The 21193-nt window shown below is 41.9% G+C and overlaps 2 protein-coding genes across 3 annotated transcripts in view; one reads left to right on the top strand and one right to left on the bottom strand.

The window, feature by feature from the left end:
• Positions 1-8629, bottom strand: part of METTL4 (methyltransferase 4, N6-adenosine) — a 34950-nt gene extending 26321 nt beyond the window's left edge. For both annotated transcript variants that reach the window (XM_056138148.1, XM_056138149.1), the window contains exons 1-4: positions 8429-8629; positions 6320-6719; positions 2893-2955; positions 1323-1692 (exon numbers count right to left, since the gene is read on the bottom strand). In XM_056138148.1, the coding sequence (XP_055994123.1) occupies positions 1323-1692; positions 2893-2955; positions 6320-6712 (826 nt within the window). In that variant the 5' untranslated portion in view covers positions 6713-6719; positions 8429-8629. The remainder of the gene's footprint in view (positions 1-1322; positions 1693-2892; positions 2956-6319; positions 6720-8428) is intronic.
• A 224-nt stretch (positions 8630-8853) lies between these two features.
• NDC80 (NDC80 kinetochore complex component) overlaps positions 8854-21193 on the top strand; it is a 32317-nt gene continuing 19977 nt past the window's right edge. Inside the window, exons 1-7 of the mRNA XM_056138270.1 lie at positions 8854-8955; positions 9877-9988; positions 11910-11987; positions 15260-15383; positions 15501-15673; positions 16524-16626; positions 19232-19321. Coding sequence (XP_055994245.1) covers positions 9888-9988; positions 11910-11987; positions 15260-15383; positions 15501-15673; positions 16524-16626; positions 19232-19321 — 669 coding nt within the window. The 5' untranslated portion in view covers positions 8854-8955; positions 9877-9887. The remainder of the gene's footprint in view (positions 8956-9876; positions 9989-11909; positions 11988-15259; positions 15384-15500; positions 15674-16523; positions 16627-19231; positions 19322-21193) is intronic.

The following is a 21193-nucleotide window of genomic DNA, read 5'->3' as shown; positions in this document are numbered from 1 at the left end:
CCCAGGTGTGACACCTGAGCACCACTGAGTGTGACCCAAAAACAAAATCTAAAACAAAAATAAAGGGAAAAATATTCAAAAAGTAGCACAATTTTCTCACTAATTTGTTATCCTGTCATTTACCCTGAATAATGTATGATATTGTAATATGAATTACCAACATGTATAAAATAGCTGATACTAAAAAATGGTTTTTATCATATGCTAATATATATTGTTTACATTATATACTAATATAATCATATATATATATGAGTTGTTTGAGGGCCACACTGGGGTGTTCAGAGCTTACTCCCGGCTCTGTGCTCAGAGATCTTTGCTGGTGGGGCTGAGGAAACCATATAGGATGCCATGAATTGAACTTGGGTCAGCCGCAAACTCGGCTAACACCCTACTTGCTGTATTCACTCCGGCCCTATGTGCTATATTATTTTAATGACTTAAAACACTACCATAAAATGCACAAACAGTAGATAAAGTGAATTTGATAAACCTCTTAAGTTTCACCTCAAGAGGTGGAGAAATCTCATATCTTCTCATCCTTAAGCATATAAGTTTTAATTTACTTAGAAGTACAAATTACTAGGCAAAAAAGAATGCAAATAAAACAAGGAAGCAATGGTTTTAAAACTATTTTCAAGTAGATTAAAATTAATAAAATTAATTTTTAAAAAGAGATAACCTTCGCAGGTTATCTCATTAATGCTAAAATTATCTCAAAAGTAGGTTTTTCCTATCCATTTTATAGATGAGAGAACTGAGGATTAATTTTGTAAGGTGCATAGTCCAAAGATTCACAATTAAGTTTCAGAATTTAAATTCAAATTCAGCTCTGTATGGTTGCAGACTTAAATCTTTAAACTATTCATTTTATCCAGGAAAATATTTCAAGAAATTTTAAGAAAATAAATTTGAATATTTAACCTAAATAAATAACCTAAATAAATAATTAACTTAAAATGTAACCTAAAAATCTAGGAATGGTTTAGAAATATTCACATCTAAAGTGTATCTACCTTGAAGAAGAGTTCAATAAAGTTAATTTGGTCAAAATTAATAGTACACTGAATACAAAGTACAAAGCATTAACTATCTGTGGTCTTGGGAAGTAGTTTTTATCCTTGTTCATTACAAAAAAGTCTCAATTTTTCAACAAGGAAAAGTTAACATGCTAAAACTGAATTTCAAAGGAAACTACATTAAGAAAATTGTTGCCTATCCTAAAATATTTATCCTACTTTAACATCAGCCTAACTCAATTTTTGAGAATGCCGGCAATTTTTAGAAAATTTGTTCTAAAAATAAACATAAAAATTACTTACAGTTCAAAAGTGGATGCATACAAGAAATGTCAGACAAAAGAAAACTGCTTCTTGGTGGCAACAAGTACTGCTGTCCCATTAAAGTAATCATTTTTGTAAAGGTAGAATTATTTTCAACAACCCGTGAAAATAAATCCTGCTCTGTGAACGAAGTATTATTTTCCATCAATTGTAATGTCTGAAGTTCCATTTCATTCAGGGAAGGCAAATGTTTTGCCATTTCACATAAATCTGACAAACTGCACGTATCGAGTGGTAAAGTAATGGGTTTTTTACATTTGTCTTCTTTTTCAGAAAATGGATGAAGGAAGCCACTTTTGAGACCTTCTTGAATTAACTGTGATGACCCATCCATAATCACTTCCCTGACCTGTAAGAAAAAAATTTAAGCATTGTAAGAATTGTAAGTATTTAAACAGTTTACTGAATAAGGAGATTTTTACTACTCTTTCAATATTTGAATTTATACATAGATTAAATTATTAATATCGGGGCTGGAGTTATAGCACAGTGGGTAAGGCGTTTGCCTTGCACGCGGCTGACCCGAGTTCAATTCCCAGCATCCCATATGGTCCCCTGAGCACCACCAGGAGTAATTCCTGAGAGCATGCCAGGAGGAACCTGTGCATCGCCGGGTGTGACCCAAAAAGAAAAAAAAAATTATTAATATCAACAATAAAACCATTTTATACTATAATGAAAAGTTAAGAATATGTTAGGGTACCTGGGAAGGGCAGTCAGTATCATCCCTGGCAGTGTATTAATCCCTCAGTTCCCTCAGTAATGAGGGAAATGACCATGGTGACTAGCCACCAGGACCACTTAGTGGTACCTCTCCTCCAGCACTACTGACCAAGGACAAATCATTTCCAGAGCAACTCCAGAAGTGGCCCCACTTCCTAAAGATGGCACTGCTAGGTGTAGCCTGTATCAAAAATAAGCAAATAAATATTTTCCAAGAAAAAGATTCTTGGTTGTTAAACAGATGTTAAGCAGTATGGACACTAGTCCCTTGAGGAAAAAGAAAAGTCACTTTTTCGTTTTACTGCATTTAGAAAGTCTCCAAACAATGTCACAGACAGGAGACCCAGTCACAGTTCAGTAGTCTTCTAAGTTGCTTTACCTAGACAATTAGGTTCGTAACATAAAATGTCTAAACTTAATGTGCAGCATAATTTTATTGTTACATACATGAAACTAAAACACATAAAATTTTAATTAAAACTGCTTTAAAGTATTATTTAACTAACAACAAATTATTCCAATTCCAACCTTGATTAAATGGTTGTATGACTTTCAAGAACATTTTTTGGGGCTGGAGCAATAGTACAATGGATAAGACGCTTGCCTTGTACATGGCTGACCCAGGTTCAATCCTTGTCATCCGATATGTTCCCCCAATCCCTACCAGGAATGACCCCTGAGCAAAAAGCCAGGTGTAAGTCCTAAGCACCGCCAGGTGTGGCCCAAAAACTAAATAAGTAAAATTTTAAAAAACAAAGAATATCTTTTATAACATCCATTTATTTCACTGCTTCATTAGTGTCACTGATAAACAAGTCACACTTACCTTGGTATGGTATTCCATCGCATCCAGTTCACCTTGATTGAAATCAATACATCTTTTACGTTTCTAAAGAGTAAACAAAAAGAAGAAAATTCTGTTTCCATTTTTATAATATGGATGTTTTGAAATACATAATTTTCTTTCTACAAAACATTTTCCATGCTGCATGTCCTTAAGAGAAAAGAATTATTATGGTGCATATGCTGCCCAAGGAGTCCATGTGCTGCTCATGCCCACGTGGCCGAGCACATGTGGTGCCTTGAGCATATGTGTCACCCACACTTCCCCTCTTTAGATGTGCACTATCATGCTTTCATGCTGGGATGTGTGAAGGAGCTCTCTCCAGCCTTGGAGAAGCCCATGTTCTCTCCTCAGTGCATATCTCTCTTTCTCTCTCTCTCTCTCTCTCTCTTTCTCTCTCTCCCCATCCACACCTTCAAATACCCTTCAAATAATATCTATTTACTTCACAAAAAAAAATTATTATACATAATTAAATTATTACTCCCCAAGCAATAACTATTACTGCAAACTTAACAGGTGATAAAAAGTTGCTTTAGCCTTATTTACTATTATTATTAAAAAATACCAGAAAATGAAACACAGCATTGACATCTGTAGAACAAAAGAAAACTGTGCATAAATAGCTATCAGTTTCAACTATCAATTAGGATATTTGATATAATTATACTCAACATCCTTCATTTCTGAAGAGAGGAACTTGTCCATGTAACCAGGACATCAGATAACCAAGGGCTGGAGAGACACTAAGGGGTTAAGATGTCTTATTTGTGGTTGACCCCAGTGTGACCTCAGCACCCTGAGCATAGTCAAGTAAAGCCTGGAATCCCTGAATACCCTCTGGCAGTCCCCAGCAGTTTAGGAACCAAGCAGCACTGCATCCCAGGGCCCTCAAATGGAACCCAACACCCTGACTTGCCAAGAATTGCCATGGGGAGCGGGGATACAAATGGGAGAGGGGTAAAGAGATAGATAGCGCACTTGCCTGGCATAGATGACCCAGTTTCAATATGGTCCCTGAGCACTGCTAGGACTAATACCTGAGTAGAGTCAGGAGAAAACACTAAAGCACTAGCACCACCAGATATGCCCACACACCACAACCCCATCCCCAACCACCGCTACCACCAAAAACAAAAAATCATCACAAGGAGCTCTCAGGGGAGTCCCCTGAGCTCTGATTGGTAAGACCCCCCCATGCCTCCAAAAATCCTATATACTTGTATTCATTAAGCTATTTATTTTTTATTGTTGGGTCACACAGGGATTACTCCTGGCTCATACACTCAGGAATTACTCCTGGCAGTGCTGGGGGACCATACGGGATGCTGGGAATCAAATCCAGGTTGGCCACATGCAAGGCAAATGCCCTACCCACCGTGCTATCGCTCCAGCCCAAAATCCTATATACTTTTAATAGCTCTATATGATTAACCTGAGTATCACGTAAAAATCAGATACATAACTAGTATCTCCAGAGAAAAGAGCAAGGAAGACGGTGCAATCTAGAGCAAGGACTATGTACTTTTACTGCTGAAATTCCACATGGTTCCCAGAACACCATCAGGAGTGATTCCTGAGTGCAGACCCAAGAGTAAGCCATGAGCATCGCTGGGTATGGCTATAGCGCTTCAGAATGTCGTAGAGAAACATTTTTTGGCACCAACAAAAATTAAATAAATAAATAAATAAATAGGTGGGGCTGGGCTGGAGCGATAGCACAGCGGGTAGGGCGTTTGCCTTGCACACAGCCAACATGGCCGACCCGAGTTCGATTCCTCCGCCCCTCTCGGAGAGCCCGGCAAGCTACCGAGAGTATCTCGCCCGCACGGCAAAGCCTTGCAAGCCACCTGTGACGTATTTAATATGCCAAACACAGTAACGAGAAGTCTCATGATAGAGATGTTACTGGACCCGCTCGAGCTAATCGATGAACAATAGGAGGACAGTGACAAATAAATAGGTGTAATGGGGCAGAAGAGATAGTACAGAGGGTAGGGCATTTGCCTAAACTCAGCATCCCATATACTCCCCTGAGCACTGCCAGGAGCAATTTCTGAGTGCAGAGCCAGGGGTAACCCAATTATCACCAGGTGTCACCCCAAAAGAGAAAAAATAAAATAGGTGTAAGGATATATGATTGATGCAAAAACAAAGCATAAACGAATTATGCTATTATTAGATTCTGATTAATTTATAGCGCTTCTAATCTTTACCTGCCTTTTAAATACACTAACCTAGTCTTTTAAGAATGACCAAATGTGGGGCTAGAGCGATAGCACAGCTGGTAGGGCGTTTGCCTTGCACACGGCCAGCCCAGGTTCGATTCCCAGCATCCCATATAGTCCCCCGAGCACCGCCAGGAGTGTAACTCCTGTGCATCACCAGGTGCGACCCAAAAAGCGAGGGAAAAAAAAAAAGAATGGCCAAATGTTAGGAGGGTGTTAAAAATCGCTCTGTGGAGGCAAGACAGCTCAAATAACAGAGCACATGCCTAGCATATAGGAGGGCCTGGATTCTACCCCAACACAGCATAGCCCCCCAGCAATGCCATGACTGGTCCCAAGATCAACAACAAAAAAATTAATTAAAAAACATATGCAAAAATCAGGTAAAGGTAAAGGCCCTCCCGTTTATCGTCGATTTGCTCGAGCGAGCCCAGTAATGTCTCCATTGGAGACTTTGTTGTTACTGTGTCTGGCATATCAAATACTCTCGGTAGCTTGCCGGGCTGGAGCTATAGCACAGCGGGTAGGGCGTTCGCCTTACACGCGGTCAACATGGCCAACCCGAGTTCGATTCCTCCGCCCCTCTCGGAGAGCCCGGCAAGCTACCGAGAGTATTCGATATGCCAGACACAGTAACAACAAAGTCTCCAATGGAGACGTTACTGGGCCCGCTCGAGCAAATGGACGATCAACGGGAGGGCCTTTACCGATTATTTATTTACCGATGCAAAAATCAGGGCTAGAGAGATAGTGCAGAGTACTGGGCACTTGCCTTGTACACAGTCAACCCAGGTTTGGTCCCCAGCATTTTATATAGTCACCCAAGTCCTACCAGCAGTGATCCCTGAGCACAGGGCCAGGAGCAAATCCTGAGCACCACAAGGTGTGTCCCCCACCGCCATAAAATAATCCAGGCATGTTCTACCCTGGCAATGCCTGCATCACAACTTAGGGAATGTAGTCCTTTTGACTTCACAGGGCTCTCCTCCTCTAGAGAACCTAAGGTTCTCTCTTGATCACATTTTCTTTTACCACCTTATAATAAAATTTCTTTATTGCACCAAAAAAAAATTCTTAACCATTATTCTTTCATGCCTAGTAAACAGCAACATATTTTGAAGCAATCACAGTAATACATTAATATTTCTATAGAAGAATTAAAATATCTTAAAGCTTTCTACCTTTCGTATACTGGAAGTGGACATTTCTTTTTTAACACTATTCATTAGCTCTTCCTTTTCAATACTTTGTTGGGATTCTTTGTCAACTGTGGATGTAATATAAGGTTTGGGGACATCAAACAGTTCAGCTCGAAAAACATATTTTTGTTTGGGCATTTCACAATTTCCTCCATCCTCATTCTCTTGCTTAGTGGTAGAGTCAATAGCAATAAACTTAGAAGAGGACCCACAAGAGGGCACAGAATTCACATGAGGAGAGTCAAGGAAACTAGAAGCTGGTTCATTTTTACTGCAACAAGGTGTGGGATGTCGATAAAGTTGATAGTTAATCTTGTTAATGAAAGAAAGATGATCCAATAACCATCCAGGTGACAACTGCAGCACCACAGACATTTCTTTCCTTTAAATAAAAAAGAAAGGTTAAAAAAAAATTTAAAAACTCTAAGAATCACAGACTAGAAATCAAACTCAGTTTTTCATATTAAGTTCTTCAACAACCTGTATTTGAGGAAAAATATATTAGGCACACAGACTCAATGTGCAAACACATAAACTTGACACAAATTAATTTAAAATTCATGTTTAGATAGCAGAGTCTCCTGCCCCCGCGCCTGGTTGTTCATGCCGGGGCCCCTTGGAGGGGATCAGGTTGAGTTTCCCTCCCCACCCCGACCAGGGCTCCGGCAGCCGAAGACCTCCAGAACCAGCCACCACCATGCTGAGACCACTCTCCACACGCATGAAGGTACCGGCAGAGGAACATAGGCATGCGGGTCCCAGGGCTGAGATCTCCAAGCCTGCTCGGATTGGGGCTGAGCATCCTCCACCCAGATCCTCCATATTCCAGTAGGCAGGGGTCACACCCACCAACTGGCCCCCTGGCGCCATGTAATCCCATCAATGGCCAAGACCCAGAGACTATAAAACCCAGCTCCCGGAGGCGCACACGGCCGTGACATCTTATTATCTCATTCCTACTTTGGACCAATTGGCAGGCTACCGAATGTAACCTGCCCACATGGCAGAGTCTGGCAAACTCCCTGTGGCATACCCAATACGCCAAATACCAGTAACAACAATGAGTCTCATTCTCCTAACCCTAAAAGAGCCTTGAATATGGCACTTTCTAAAAAAAATCTCAGGGCTAGGAAGAAAGAGACGTTGCTGGGGCCTGCTCCAGGCAATCAACGAACAACAGGATGGCCGTGATCATTTAGATAACAGATATATAAAAAAACAAAATCTGCAATCTTTTCCTATAAACTTCCAACTTAAGAGTTCATCATTTAATCCTGAAAATTCAGTTTTCAGCTTGTTAGCTGAAGTGGGTTAAAACTTGATCTTAGTTCTGAAATCACATATGCTCCTATCTCCTTGGATTCTCCACACAACCTCCTTGGTTCATAAATCTCAGTGCTTAGATCATTTACAGGCTCCAGAACAGTTCTAGTCATTAGATACTTTACGAGACAAATTTACCATTTTAAAGAAATAAGCCTAGAGAAGGTCACTAAATTTCTAAAGGAGTTGTTTTTAAGTCTATCTCTGGGTTTTGGCCATAGTGAGACAATGCGTCCTCCAGAATCATTGTTCAACTTTATTAATAAAGGGTCATCAATGAAGTCCAAAAAGGATAAAAGCAAAGTTTGGTCTAAAGAGGACAAAGTGCACTTTTTAGAGCAATTCGTCAGAAGCACGAAGCCCTAGCCACAAATTTAAAGGCTGCGCGCGGATCTGCCCTGGCTTGCTGAAATTCCAATTCTAGTTAATGGCTCAGTTATTACAGGATCACAGGATCGAAGGATCCAGTCTTTAGTAGCTGAGAGTGCAACTCATCACCGCTCTCCGGGTTAGGCAGCTCATGCTCCAGAGTCCAAATGTCGGGGGAGATACAGCTCAAAGAGCTGCAGTGCAGGCTTCACACGCAGGTGCTTGTTCCCCGTACTGCAGGGATGTCCCCATCCTAGGACCACCACCACCTACGGCTCAAAAACTAAACAAACCCAAGAAGGAGAGTCCCTCCTGCAGCAGGGTAACCCGGCCCGCGTGGTACTCGTCAGTCGGCCACTCCCGGCCTGCACGCCCAGCGGCGACGAGCTGCTGCCCCACCTGGTCCCCGTCACAGACGTGCACGCCACCTTCCAAACTTGCTTCCGGAGAACGGCACCTATCTGGACTGGGGTCCCGGACGCCTTCCCTCTGGGAGCAACTGTGTGGGCTGGCGGGAGAAACGCGAGTCAGCGGGCGCGGCCATGTTGTACGGAAAAGGCGTTTCCAGGGCAACTGGGAAGGTTCTGCCCGCACAAGGAACGGCTCGGGTCCTCAGAGCTACACTTTAAGGACCAGAAGTGACTTCGTCGTCGGGGGCGGGGCCAGCGTGCCCGCCCAGCGCCCGGGGCGGAGCGTCGCGGAGAGTCGTGCGCTCGGGCGCGCGCGCTGGGGCGTGATGACGTCACGACAGGCGGAGAGTTTAAAAATTTGAAAGGCAGCAGCAGCGTCGGCGACAGCAGCGCGGGTGGTGGTTTCGGCGGCGGCGGCGGCGGCGCCCTGCTGACTGCGAGCCGTTGCATGGTGTCCTGAAATTCGTTCCTTGGGTCGTGTCGGGACGCCGGGAGAAAGGTGACTGTTCCTTTTGGGTGCGTTTGGGTCCGCGGTTCGGTTCTGGAAAACAGTGAGGCGCCGGAGAAGCCGTTGAAGCCCCAGTCAGCTGTGGCGACCGGCCTGCGCGCCGGCCCTGACTTCCCCGGGAAGGAGAAGGGCGGGCGGCCCGGCTCGGTTGGGGGGGGGGGGAGCGGCGGGGCTGGGCGGCGGCGCGACGCGAGACGTTCCCTGAGGGCCGTGAGCGCCCCGTCCTGCCCGTTGGGAGCGGACAGATGCGTGAGCGTGGGGAAAAGCTGAGCAGGTTGCGAGGGGATGAGCCGCGCGACGCCAGGGAGAATGCCAGTGGCTTCAGAGTCCGGGCGCCTCGGGGAGCCAGAGGAGGGGCCGAGCGGGGCCTTTGGAGGGCGCCTCACCGGGGTCCGAGCCAGCCGAGGGAGGCTTTTGTGGACTGGATGATGGAGCTTTGTTGTGGGCAGAGTGAAGTGTGAGCGTCCGAATTGGTGACGTCTGGCAAGGTTTGGGGGGTGGGCGTAAGGAAAAAGAACAGCTCGATTTTCTGAGGTCAAAGGAAAAGGACCCCTTGAGATCCTTCTGGTGGGGTCGACTTTGTCTTCTCATGGAAATAGAGGCACAGCCAGCTCCAGTGATGTGGTCTGGGTCAGGATTCGAAGCAGGAATTGTACCTTATTCATCCTTCTATTGCTTAATTGAATGCTTCCTGGCTCGTACATAGTCAATTATCATGTGCTGAACGTATATGTATTTCACGGAGTTAAATCGGTGTCTGTCGCAGGTGAGGGCTTCACTTTTTGTGGCACTGTCAGATAGCCGGGGTAGATTATCCAGAAGAATCAATAAAACCTGACTGCCTTTTTCTTTAAGGAGAGAAGCACTAGTTGGGTGCTTAATGTGTCTGGAGAGTTTCTTTGTTTGTTTGTTTTTCTTAATGCATGTAGGTCACACAAGCATGAAGCGCAGTTCAGTTTCCACGGGTGGTGCTGGCCGACTCTCCATGCAGGAGTTGAGGTCCCAGGACTTGAATAAACAAGGCCTTTATACCCCTCAAACGTATGTATTTCATATTTATCATCTTGTGCAAAGATATTTATAAAGATAGTTCATACAATGATATAATAGGCTTTATCTCTTCCCAGTGGTACCTTACCTGAGGTCAGTGGAGACGAAAGTTGGGCGTGTTGTTTTGATGTTTCATATCACATTTGCTCTATAGATTCCCAAAGCCACATCCTTTTCCAAGCAACCCTTAAAAATACTCTTGCTTCCCCTTCATCTTTCTATTTTCCTCCCATGTTGTAGAGCTGCTTATCTGAGCAGACTCTGTGTTAATCTTTTCATTTACTGAGGTGTAGCCAGCTAGAATTCTCTGTGGAAGGCCTGTTAGTGCTGACGATAAAGCTGTGTTTTAATACCAGCCTACAAGGGGCTTCTCAAACTACCATAGCCTCAAGACTCACTGGGAAAAGATAAAAGACACCTGCTTGGCCTCATAAACTAGCTCTTTTCTATGAGTACATTTCTTTGAATTAGGAAAAGATATTTGTGAAAATTAATGTAAAGCATTTCAGTCTCTTCTCTAATTCTGTGATACAAGTTACTGTTCATAAATCACTTATATTTGTATACTGTGAGCCCTTTTGGAATTTGAAATACTTTAAATATTTTTCTTCAAAAATCAGCTTATCGATCCTCCCAGGATGGGAGATGCATGCTGAAAGTAGACTATAGAATGAACATGACTGCAACTCAGTTCCTCTTTTGCAAACCACAGCACCCAAAAGGAGAGAGAGAACAAAAGGGAGTGCCCTGCTACAGAGGCAGGGTGGGATGGGGGGGAAATGGGGGGTGGGAGGGATACTGGGATTAGTGGTGGTGGAGAATGGGCACTGGTAGCGGGATGGGTACTCGATCATTGTATAACTGAAACCCAAGCACAAAAATTTATAAATCTACAACTGTACCTCATGGTGTTTCACTAGTAAAAATTTTTTTAAAAAAATCAGCTTACTGGTGCATAGTGCTTACGTCAAAAGATTTAGGTCTTATTTTTATTAGGAGCTAAAAGGTTATACTGGTTAATGTCTTTTGTCTATAACTTAAATTATGGCAGGAGAGATAGTACAACAGTTATGAGGCTTGCATGGGTCCTGCCCTCGTTTGATCCCCAGCTAGGTCTGCTGAACACATAGCCAGGAATAAGCTATAAGTATAGACAGTGTGGCCCACATAACAAAAAAAAATCAATAAAATTGTGTGTGGTTTGGGGGAGGGCTTTGTTGTTGCTCATTTGTTTTTTGGGCCATACCTAGTGATGCTCTGAACACAGAAATTACTTTTGTCAGTGCTCAGGGAACCATATGGGATGCCAGAGATCGAACATGGGTCGGTGACTGTGCAAGACAAATGCCCTACCTGCTGTACTATCACTCCAGCCCCTAAAATTGTCTCTCACCCTATGAACAAATATCCATTTGAAATCCAGGAGTATCTCAAAGGGTCACATCACATGCTTTCTATTGCTAGCTCCTCTCAGTACAACATGGCCCCACAAATACCTATGAGGATAGAACTGTAACCCTCTGCGCCACTTTGACCAAACAACCCTAAATGGCTGGTCTTGGCATTGAACCGTCAGGCCCACACTGCCCAGCAGTCATGTGGGAGTTGTCCCCTCACCCCCTTGACCCCTGACCATTTCTTGAGAGGTCACAAAAAAAGGTCAAACCCAGCAGTGTTCAGGACATAATCCTGGCTCTGTGCTTAGGAATCACTTCTGGTGGGACTCAGGAAACCTTTTTTTAAAAATTTTTTTCTTTCACTTTATAGTTGTTCCTCATACCTGAAAGGCACATGAAACCATAATGTAGATAAGGTTTTGTTCTACATAGCATTTTGGCATTTATATACAGTTCTTATTCTATGTATAACATTTATTTAAAAGAGTTTTGTTCTTTTTTTCGTTTTCATAAAGCAAAGAGAAACCATCCTTTGGAAAGTTGAATGTAAACAGACCCACATCTGAAAGAAAAGCCTCTGCGTTTGGTAAAAGGTAATGATATACATTTTTTATTCTTTCAATGAACAAAATATTAGAAGGCATGATCCCTTATAACAGAAAGTTATCATCTAATTCTCATCTATTTTAAATAGTTGAAATAGTTTATACCAGCGATGCTCAGGGGTTACTAGTAGCATTCGCCATGCATGCGGCTGACCCAGGTTCAATACGTAGCATCCCATATGGTCCCCCAAGCACTGCCAGGAGTAATTCCTGAGTGCAGATCCAGGAGTAACCCCTGAGCATTGCTGGGTGTGACCCAAAAAGAAAAAAAAAAGATATCTATTAGTATAGTATTATGTAGAATGATATCACTTGATATCTCGTTGTTCATCGATTTGCTCGAGCGAACGCCAGTAACATCTCCATTTGTTCCTGTTGCGTGTTAGTGTAGCCTGATGGCATCTGCTCGCTACAGGAACACGAAAAGCCTCAAACCATTTGTTCAGGGTCTTGATGAAGAAGTCTGACCATCTCATAGGTGGACGGCCACGCGTTCTTTTGACATCATGTGGAATCCAGTCAGTAACAGCTCTAGTCCAGTGGTCATCTTCAAATCGCATTACATGTTCAGCCCATCTGATTTTCAACGCCTTGGCAAGCAAGACAGCGTCCCTGATTCTTGATCATCAACGGAGCTCAGAACTCCAGATTCCTTCTCTCACGAGTGACGCGTGATACTCCAAGCATAGCTCTTTCAATTCCTCTTTGGGAGAATCAGTAGCGTTATAATAGGGCCCAGGTCTCTGAGGCGTATTTTAGTGCAAGGAGAACGATGAAGTTGAAGAGATGTGTCCTGAACAAAGCAGTACAGAGAAGCGATAAAGGAAGACCTCAAAGAGAGAAGAGCAGCAATGCTGGCCAATGCGGCAAAAAGCAGGAAAAGCATTCACAATACCCACCTGCCTTCATCAACTACAAGACCAAGATGACTGCCCTCCAATGTCCTGATGGATCTATCACATCTTCCAGAAGGGCAATGGAGAAGATTATCCATGACTTCTACTCGGATCTCTCCAATAGCCACGTCCACCTGTCCACATACCGAATTCCGAAGGATGGATATGTTATTCACAAAGTTCTCCCTTCCGAAATCCGACACGCCATTTCGTCGGTAAAGAAGCGAACAGCACCCGGCCCAGACAAGGTCAGACCCGAAGAATCTGAACACCTGAAGAATCTGCCGCCAGTACTCATCAGTACACTAACTCGGCTCTTCATATGCTACCTTTTGGAATGCAAGGTTCCATCCCAATGGAAAACCAGCAAGACCATTCTACTGTACAAGAAGGGAGATGTACAATCCACGACATTGGCAACTATCGGCCAATCTGCCTGTTGTTCGTCGTCTACAAGCTGTTCACTTGAGTCATCCTTAATAGGACTAGCAGAACACTTGATGAAGGACAACCATGTGAGCAAGCCAGGTTCCGAAAAGGATTCAGCGTGATCAACCATATCGACACGGCAACCAAGCTCATTGAGGTTTCTTGGGAGCTCAAGATGCTGCTGTCTAACGTTCATTGATTTAAAGAAGGCCTTTGATTCTGTTGAGACTGAAGTGGTCATCGAAGCCCTAGCGTTCAAACTCAATACATCAGGATCCGTTACAGATTCACTTCCAGGATCTCACCATTCTACAGCGAGTGAGCATCGACGTAAACAGAGGGGTGCGGCAGAGCAATACCATTTCACAAAAACTTGAGTGCCACCCTCAAGAATGTCATGTGACAACTGGAATGTGAGTGAAGATAGACGGTCGACAGCTACATCACCTTCACTTCACTAATAACATCGTTCTAATAACACCAAACATCAGCCAAGCGGCACAAATGCTGGCCAACTTCGACAGTGAGTGTGGAAAGATCGGACTGCAGCTGAATCTCACGAAGACAATGTTTATGAAAAACAGACTAGTTCCTGATGTTCCATTTGCTTTCAACGGAATAAACATCTCCAAATGTAGCAGTTATGTGTACCTAGGTAGAATAATATATTTTTTGTAAAAAAAAAAAAATTACTGTAATAGTAATTTGTAGGGCAGGGTTCTCAAATTAGCAAATTCTCAAAGGTAAAGGTAAAGGTAAAGGCCCTCCCGTTGATCGTCGATTTGCTCGAGCGGGCCCAGTAACGTCTCCATTGGAGACTTTGTTGTTACTGTGTCTGGCATATCGAATACTCTCGGTAGCTTGCCGGGCTCTCCAAGAGGGGCAAAGGAATCGAACTCGGGTCGGCCATGTTGGCCGCTTGTAAGGCAAACGCCCTACCGCTGTGCTATAAATTAGCTAATTACCCAGTTTTAAAAATGGATCAGAGTGCCCAAGTTAAAGATTTTTTAGAGGGGCTGATTTAATAGTACAAGCCAATAGGGCCTTTGCCTTGACTACAGCTGACCTGGGTTCAATCCCCAGAGGTCCATAATCCCATTTGCCCCTCCCCAGCACTGCCAGGAGTAATTTCTGAGTGCAGAGCCAGGAGTAGTAACTCTGAACATCACCAAGTGTGGCCCAAAAACAAAACAAAAAATATAATTTTTAGAATGTAACAGGAAAGAACTAGAAAGCAACAAGCAAACTTGCAAATAGGAATGGAATTTTTAAAGACTGATAGTTCAATGCTGAGGCCCAGGTTTGGTCCCCAGCATTGCAGCACTGCATGGTACCCTGAGCAATGCTGGAAGGAAGGAAGGAAGGAAGGAAATTTAGATAGAGTTCAGATATTACAGCAATATTTGGTAACTCAAGTTTTATGGTAGCTTCCAGTAAAGAAAACTACTTTTTTTAGGAATAGGTAATAAGCTATAATGGTTAGCTAAATTGGGACTCAAAAATGGGCACAAGGAAGCTTTTTTTTTTTTGCTTTTTTTGGCGGTGGGGGGTCACACCCGGCGATGCTCAGGGGTTACTCCTGGTTCATGCACTCAGGAACTACTCCTGGCCGTGCTCAGGGGACCATATGGGATGCTGGGGATCGAACCAGGGTCAGGCCGCGTGCATGGCAAACGCCCTACCCGCTGTGCTATCACTCCAACCCCATGGAAGCATTTTAAAGATTTAAACAGGCTGATGATGTGGATCAACAGTTAAAGCACTTACCTTATATATGTGTGTGATATCCAGATTTGATCTCAGTGATAACGGGAAGCAAAGAATTAAACTTCAGTGTTTGATACTGATGTTAAAATATAATCTGACCTTGAAATAATTTAGATTTGACCATGGAAGGAAATAAGCTTAACTGATTTTTTAAAACTATATTTCCAGAACGAGTGGAACTGGATCCCGGAATAGTCAATTTGGCATATTTTCTACTTCAGAAAAAATCAAAGACCCAAGACCACTTAATGACAAAGCATTCATTCAGCAGTGTATTCGGCAACTCTGTGAGGTATTTTTTTATCATACAATTTAATTTGTGAGTGTTTTCTTAAGTATTTTCCAGTAATTTCTCTATCATTAAATGTTAAATGTTCTCTATCATTAAACATTTCCAAAAATATTGTAGTTTCTTACAGAAAATGGATATGCATACAGTGTTTCCATGAAATCTTTACAAGCTCCATCTATAAAAGATTTTCTAAAGATCTTCAGTTTTCTTTATGGCTTCCTGTGCTCATCATATGAACTTCCTGACACAAAATTTGAAGAAGAGGTTCCAAGAATCTTCAAAGAGCTTGGGTTAGTATATTTTGTTTGTTATTAGCCTATGATATTGTTAATATTGTTAATATTTTTTAATATTGTTAATATTTTGTTTTTATTAGCCTTTAGGCTGGAGTGATAGCACAGTGGTAGGGCGTTTGCCTTGCATGTGGTGGCCCAGCCAAGCCAAGTTCGATTCCTCCACTCCTCTCGGAGAGCCTGGCAAGCTCCCCATGACGTATTCGATATACCAAACACCATAACAACAAGTCTCACAATGGAGACGTTACTGGGCCCGCTCGAGCAAATCGATGAACAACGGGAAGACAGTGCTACAGTGCTACAGATATTGTTAAAACGTACTAGAAGACGCAAGCTCAATAAATTTGTACATACTTCGTAGACTTTAGGAAAATAAAATGTTTTAAGATGCTCATTGGGCAACATATAGGATAAATTGAAATTGCAAAGTTCAGTTTAGAGCTACAGATGATATGTTTTAAGAACCTGAAATACAGCAGTGATGAAGAGTAGATAGAATGGGCTGAATATTTGACATGGATATCGTAAAGGCCAAGTGAGGATTGGAGGCCTGGTAGAAATGCGGTGAGATAAGTTGAAAGGACCTGTGTAGAATAAACACAAGAATGGATTAGGGGATGGACTAGCCTGCGTGTGGTTTATTAGGACACAATGAATGGGATGGAACAAAAGTTCTTTCAATGAAGACAAATTTTGCAGTTTAGGAAGTATAATCTGCAGAGAATCAAAATTCAGTCACAGGAAAATGAGATTGCTAGGGAATCTGTTTTTATATCATAACTTATTGCTTAATGTAATCTTTATTTTTACTTCCTTAGCATATTTGTTCTTTTTTTTTTTTTAGGTATCCCTTTGCATTATCCAAAAGTTCCATGTATACAGTGGGAGCCCCACATACTTGGCCTCACATTGTGGCAGCGTTGGTTTGGCTTATAGACTGCATCAAGGTATTTGATTTATCTTGAAATATATACATAAGAAAGATTTTTTTTCACAATACTTTATCTGTCAATCTTGCTTTCACTGATTGTATCAAAGCCTACAGCAATTTTCATTTTTCAGAGCATATTTGGTTTTAAACATTTTGTTGTCAGGGTCTTGGCCAGTCGACCCCAACACACTGCAGTGTGATCCCCCGAAGTCACCGGACTTACTCCCTATGGGAGAGGGAATGGGAAGGGGAGAAGCCTCTGCCCTGGCCCTTTGCTCACCGCAGGATTCCTGCCACCGTCGTCGAGAAAGAAACCGAGCAGAATGGGGGAGACTGGTGGTCAAGCAGTTCTCTGTTTATTGACCCTTATACAGGGTTTTTAATGCACACACAATCAGGGGACATTCCATGCATGTATCATGTTTTATCTCGTCGAGCTCTATAGAGATGCTAGTTAATGATTAGTATTGCCCAATCTCAGGGCTGGGTTAATCAGCTCAGGCAAATGCTAACTGTCACACCCCTCATCCCATTTTCTCCTCAACCAGAATGCTGGGGCAAGCCCCTCCCTCCCCCCCCCACACCCCTCCCTTTCCCCCCCCCCCCCCCCCCCCCCCGTCCCCAAACAGGGAGGGCTCTTGTTATCAGGGACAGGGACGTTGATCAAAGTCTCAGACTGCCTGCTGAGACCCCCAACATTTCGTGGTGTTAATACATAATTTCAGAGGTGAGAGGATGAAATTATCACATTCTCAAGGATATTGTTTGGTTCAATAAAAAATTATCGAGTAGGGGCTGGAGCGATAGCATGGTGGGTAGGGCATTTGCCTTGCACGTGGCCAACCCGGGTTTGATTCCCAGCATCCCATGTGGTCCCCTGAGCACTGCCAGGAGTAATTTCTGAGTGTATGAGCCAGGAGTAACCCCTGTGTATCACCAGGTATGACCCAGAAAAACAAAACAAAAAAAAGAAATTATTGAGTAAATTTCGTTTTATGCATTTTTAATTACAAAAGCCATGGTATTGAGGAGACTGGAGAGATAGTACAGTGGTATGACTGTTTGATCCCCAGCATCCCATATAATTCTTTGAGCACTGCCACAGGTGATCCCAGAGTACCATGCCAGGATTAAGCTCTGGACACTGCTGGGTTTGGTCCAGAAAAGAAAATCCTTACTACTGTTCAGTGCTTCCAGGAGTGAGCACTACCACCCCTGATTGGGCTAGAATGATGGAAGGTGGAAGGAATGTTTGTAGGCTTGGGTGCAGTTTGGTTGGTAGGGTAGGGGTTACCTTTGGTTTGTTCACTTAAGGTAGATTTCCAGAGGGTGCTGAGCGAATTTTTTTTTTTTCCTGAAAAGGGTGTAGTAGACCAAATAACTTCAGGAACAACTTCTGTTTTATATCTATGATAGTCCTGGAATATAACTCAAGTTTACTGAACTTTACATGTAACATTTATGCAGTTTGTCTCTCTGTGTACCCATAGACAATGAGTTAAACTGTCAGCTCTAATCATCAACTGCCTCCATTGTCACTACAATACTTTACTGTTTGCCTAAGCACTTTATGCCATTGTTATGTAGTTCAAAGATATTTTTACAATGATATCAAAACTTCTGGAGTAGTTGCTATAGCTTTTGAAGTATAATGTCTTGTCATTTTAATTGTAATTTCATTCATTTCCTGTGTTAAAATTATTCCTGAGGGGCCAAAGAGTACAGTGGGTACTATGTTACCTTATATATGGTCCCCTGAGCCTATCAGGACTGATCTCTAAGCACAGAGCCATGAATTAGCCCTGAGCACTGCTGGGTGTGGCCCAAAAGTCAAAAAAAAAAAAAAATCCTGAGAATGTTAACTGGTTTTGATCCTATTGTAAATGGGGTTATTTGGTTTTTTGTAAATGGGGTTTTTTGGTTTCGGTGGGTGTTTTTTTTTTCTTTTTTCGCTTGTGGGGCCACAACCAGAAATCCTCAGGGACTGCTGACTCTGCTCAGAAATTACTCCTGGCAGTATTCAGGGGACATACGGGGTTGGGAGTATATCTAGGCCAGCTACATACAAGGCAAGCGCCTTACCTGATGTACTATGTCTTCAGCCCCTATTATTTTTTTCTTAATAAGTACTATATTTTTCTTAATAAGATATTAGCTGTGGGCTTATCAATTATTGCCCTTACTATATTAAGATACATTTCTTCTATATCCAATTCGTTGAGAGTATTTTCAGAAACAAATTGTTGAAGATTGTCATGTGCCTTTTCTGCATCTTTTAGAAATAATTTGAATTTTTTTTCTTTCTAGTATTGATAACTGGATGAATATGATATGTTTATTTCCATCCCCGTGATAAATCATGGTTTATCCTTAGATCATGGTTTAACATTTAGATCCTGGCTAATGATCATAGTCAATGACCAGTATTTTTCCCTGTGTAGACAGTGCTTAATAGGGAGCCCAGAGTTTTAGTTACTAAAATATCAAAAGAACTATATTCCAAGACTATGAAATAATCTGAAAAAGTTAAGTAGTTATGTAAAATGATTTTAAAATAATTTGGTAGAATATGAAATATGTATTTTTTAATATCAGCTACTATATTTTTGTGTACTACTTAGTTATATAATGCCATGAAAGAAAGCTCACCATTATTTGATGATGGATTTCCTGGAGGAGACGAAACTGAAGATGGAATTATGCATAATAAGGTACCTTGCATCTTGATATTTAGCTAAACATGTCACTATTTAAACTAAAATTCTTTGTAGATCCTTACTCACCTGTATACTTTTTATTTTTTTTTTAAAGGTAGTCAATGAAATACTCTTGGAGTCATGTTCTAATTTTCTAAAATGAACATGACCCAGAAATTTGAATTTTTTTTTTAATGCAACAGAGTGGCTGGGGATATAGTCCAGCGAGTGCCTTGCACTCAGCTTACCCAGGTTCAATCCCCAGCATTCCATCTGGTCCCCCAAGTACCTCCAGGAACAATTATTGAGTGCAGAGCCAGGAGTAACCCCTTGAGCATTGCCAGGTGCAAACCAAAAAAAAGAACAAAACAAAAAATGCAGTGGAGGGGAGAGATAACTCAAAGAACTAGGTCCTGTGCTTTTGCATGTGGGAGCCCCTAGCTCAGATGTTAGCACTGTAGGAGTCTGGAGCAACATTACTATGAGCAACCCCAAGCACTGAGCCAGATAAAATCCCCAAACATCTCTGGGTATGGCCTAAAAATACTAAAGATAACTTTTTAAAACTACATGAAGGACCAGAGTAAAAGTATAACCGGTAGGGCACTTACCAAAGCTCTATCCCCAGCTCCCCATGTTGTCCCCTGAGCCTACCAGGAGTGCACAGAGCCCACAATAAGCCCTGAGCACAGATGGGTGTGTCCCCACACCCCCATCCACACCTCATCCCCTCCCCAGAAAAAAGAAAAAACTACATAAGAAATTAGTATTAAATGTTACTAGTAGGACATTTCTAGAATGAGCATGCTAATAATGTCAGTTATTTAATATAATCCTTTGTCTTTATAAATCTCTAGTGTGAGTCTTTATGTTGCATGTGAAATTTTACTTTTTTTTTTTACTTTTAGGTATTTTGTTCATACCTGGTAGTGCTCAGGAATCACTTCTCATGATGCTACAAGTTATGCAGTGCCAGGGATCAAATCCCACATGCGTTCAAATGCACTCCATTGGAACTCTTTCCTGCCCCATTTTAGCCTTTTTGGTTATATTGCCACTCAGATCAGAGTTACTTTTTTAGATGTCATTATGATAAAAATAAATTGATGGTCTGAATTGGTCCCAACACTACTTCATTAGAGCTAAACCTTGTAACTAACCCTACCCTATTTCCTTAAAAAAATAATTATACATTACACACACAAAGAGACTAATACACACATAAAGACACACTCAATAGATTATGACTGAGTATAAGGAATAAATACAGAACGTTGAAATTACATATTAATTACCCCATCATATGTAAAAGACTAGTCACCACATAGACCCTTAGAAGAAAATTCTATTCGCCTTGCTCTAACTCTAATTTTCACTCTCATTTTTTATTATTGCCTAGGACATAATTCAAAGATGGATGTCATTGTCTTTTTTTTTTCTTTTTTCCTATTCTTCCAAAGAATGTCCTTCCCCCTTGATTTAGTAGGAATGATCTTGTTGGAGAAGCAGCTTGAAAACCTTTGATACTACTCCTGAGAGAATTGTTTTCTCATCCTCTCATGGTGCAGTATATGTACTGGACTAGATTCATTTTACCTCACTTCTCGCCCAAATACAATGACAATGCCTACTAATTATTAAATTTCTTTATATTCATCCTTACTGTTAAATCAGTAGTGATTCCTGCTATTTTAACTGTAGTTTCAAATAATAATTTATAAACATCAGAAATTATTAAGTGCTATATTTAACAAAAGAGATCCAGCTTCATTAGACTCTGATCTTCAGCTCTGTGAACCCAGAAAGTCATTCTGGGTTTTTTTTTTTATTAATGTGTTTTGGGGATTTTTAGCAGCTATGCATAGGGCTTATTCCTGGCTCTGTACT

The sequence above is a fragment of the Sorex fumeus genome, unplaced genomic scaffold, assembly GCF_029834395.1.
Source record: "Sorex fumeus unplaced genomic scaffold, SorFum_2.1 ptg000128l, whole genome shotgun sequence".
In the NCBI taxonomy this organism is placed as follows: Eukaryota; Metazoa; Chordata; class Mammalia; order Eulipotyphla; family Soricidae; genus Sorex; species Sorex fumeus.
Note: the sequence above shows the minus strand (reverse complement) of the source record. Positions and strands in the feature narration are given on the sequence as shown.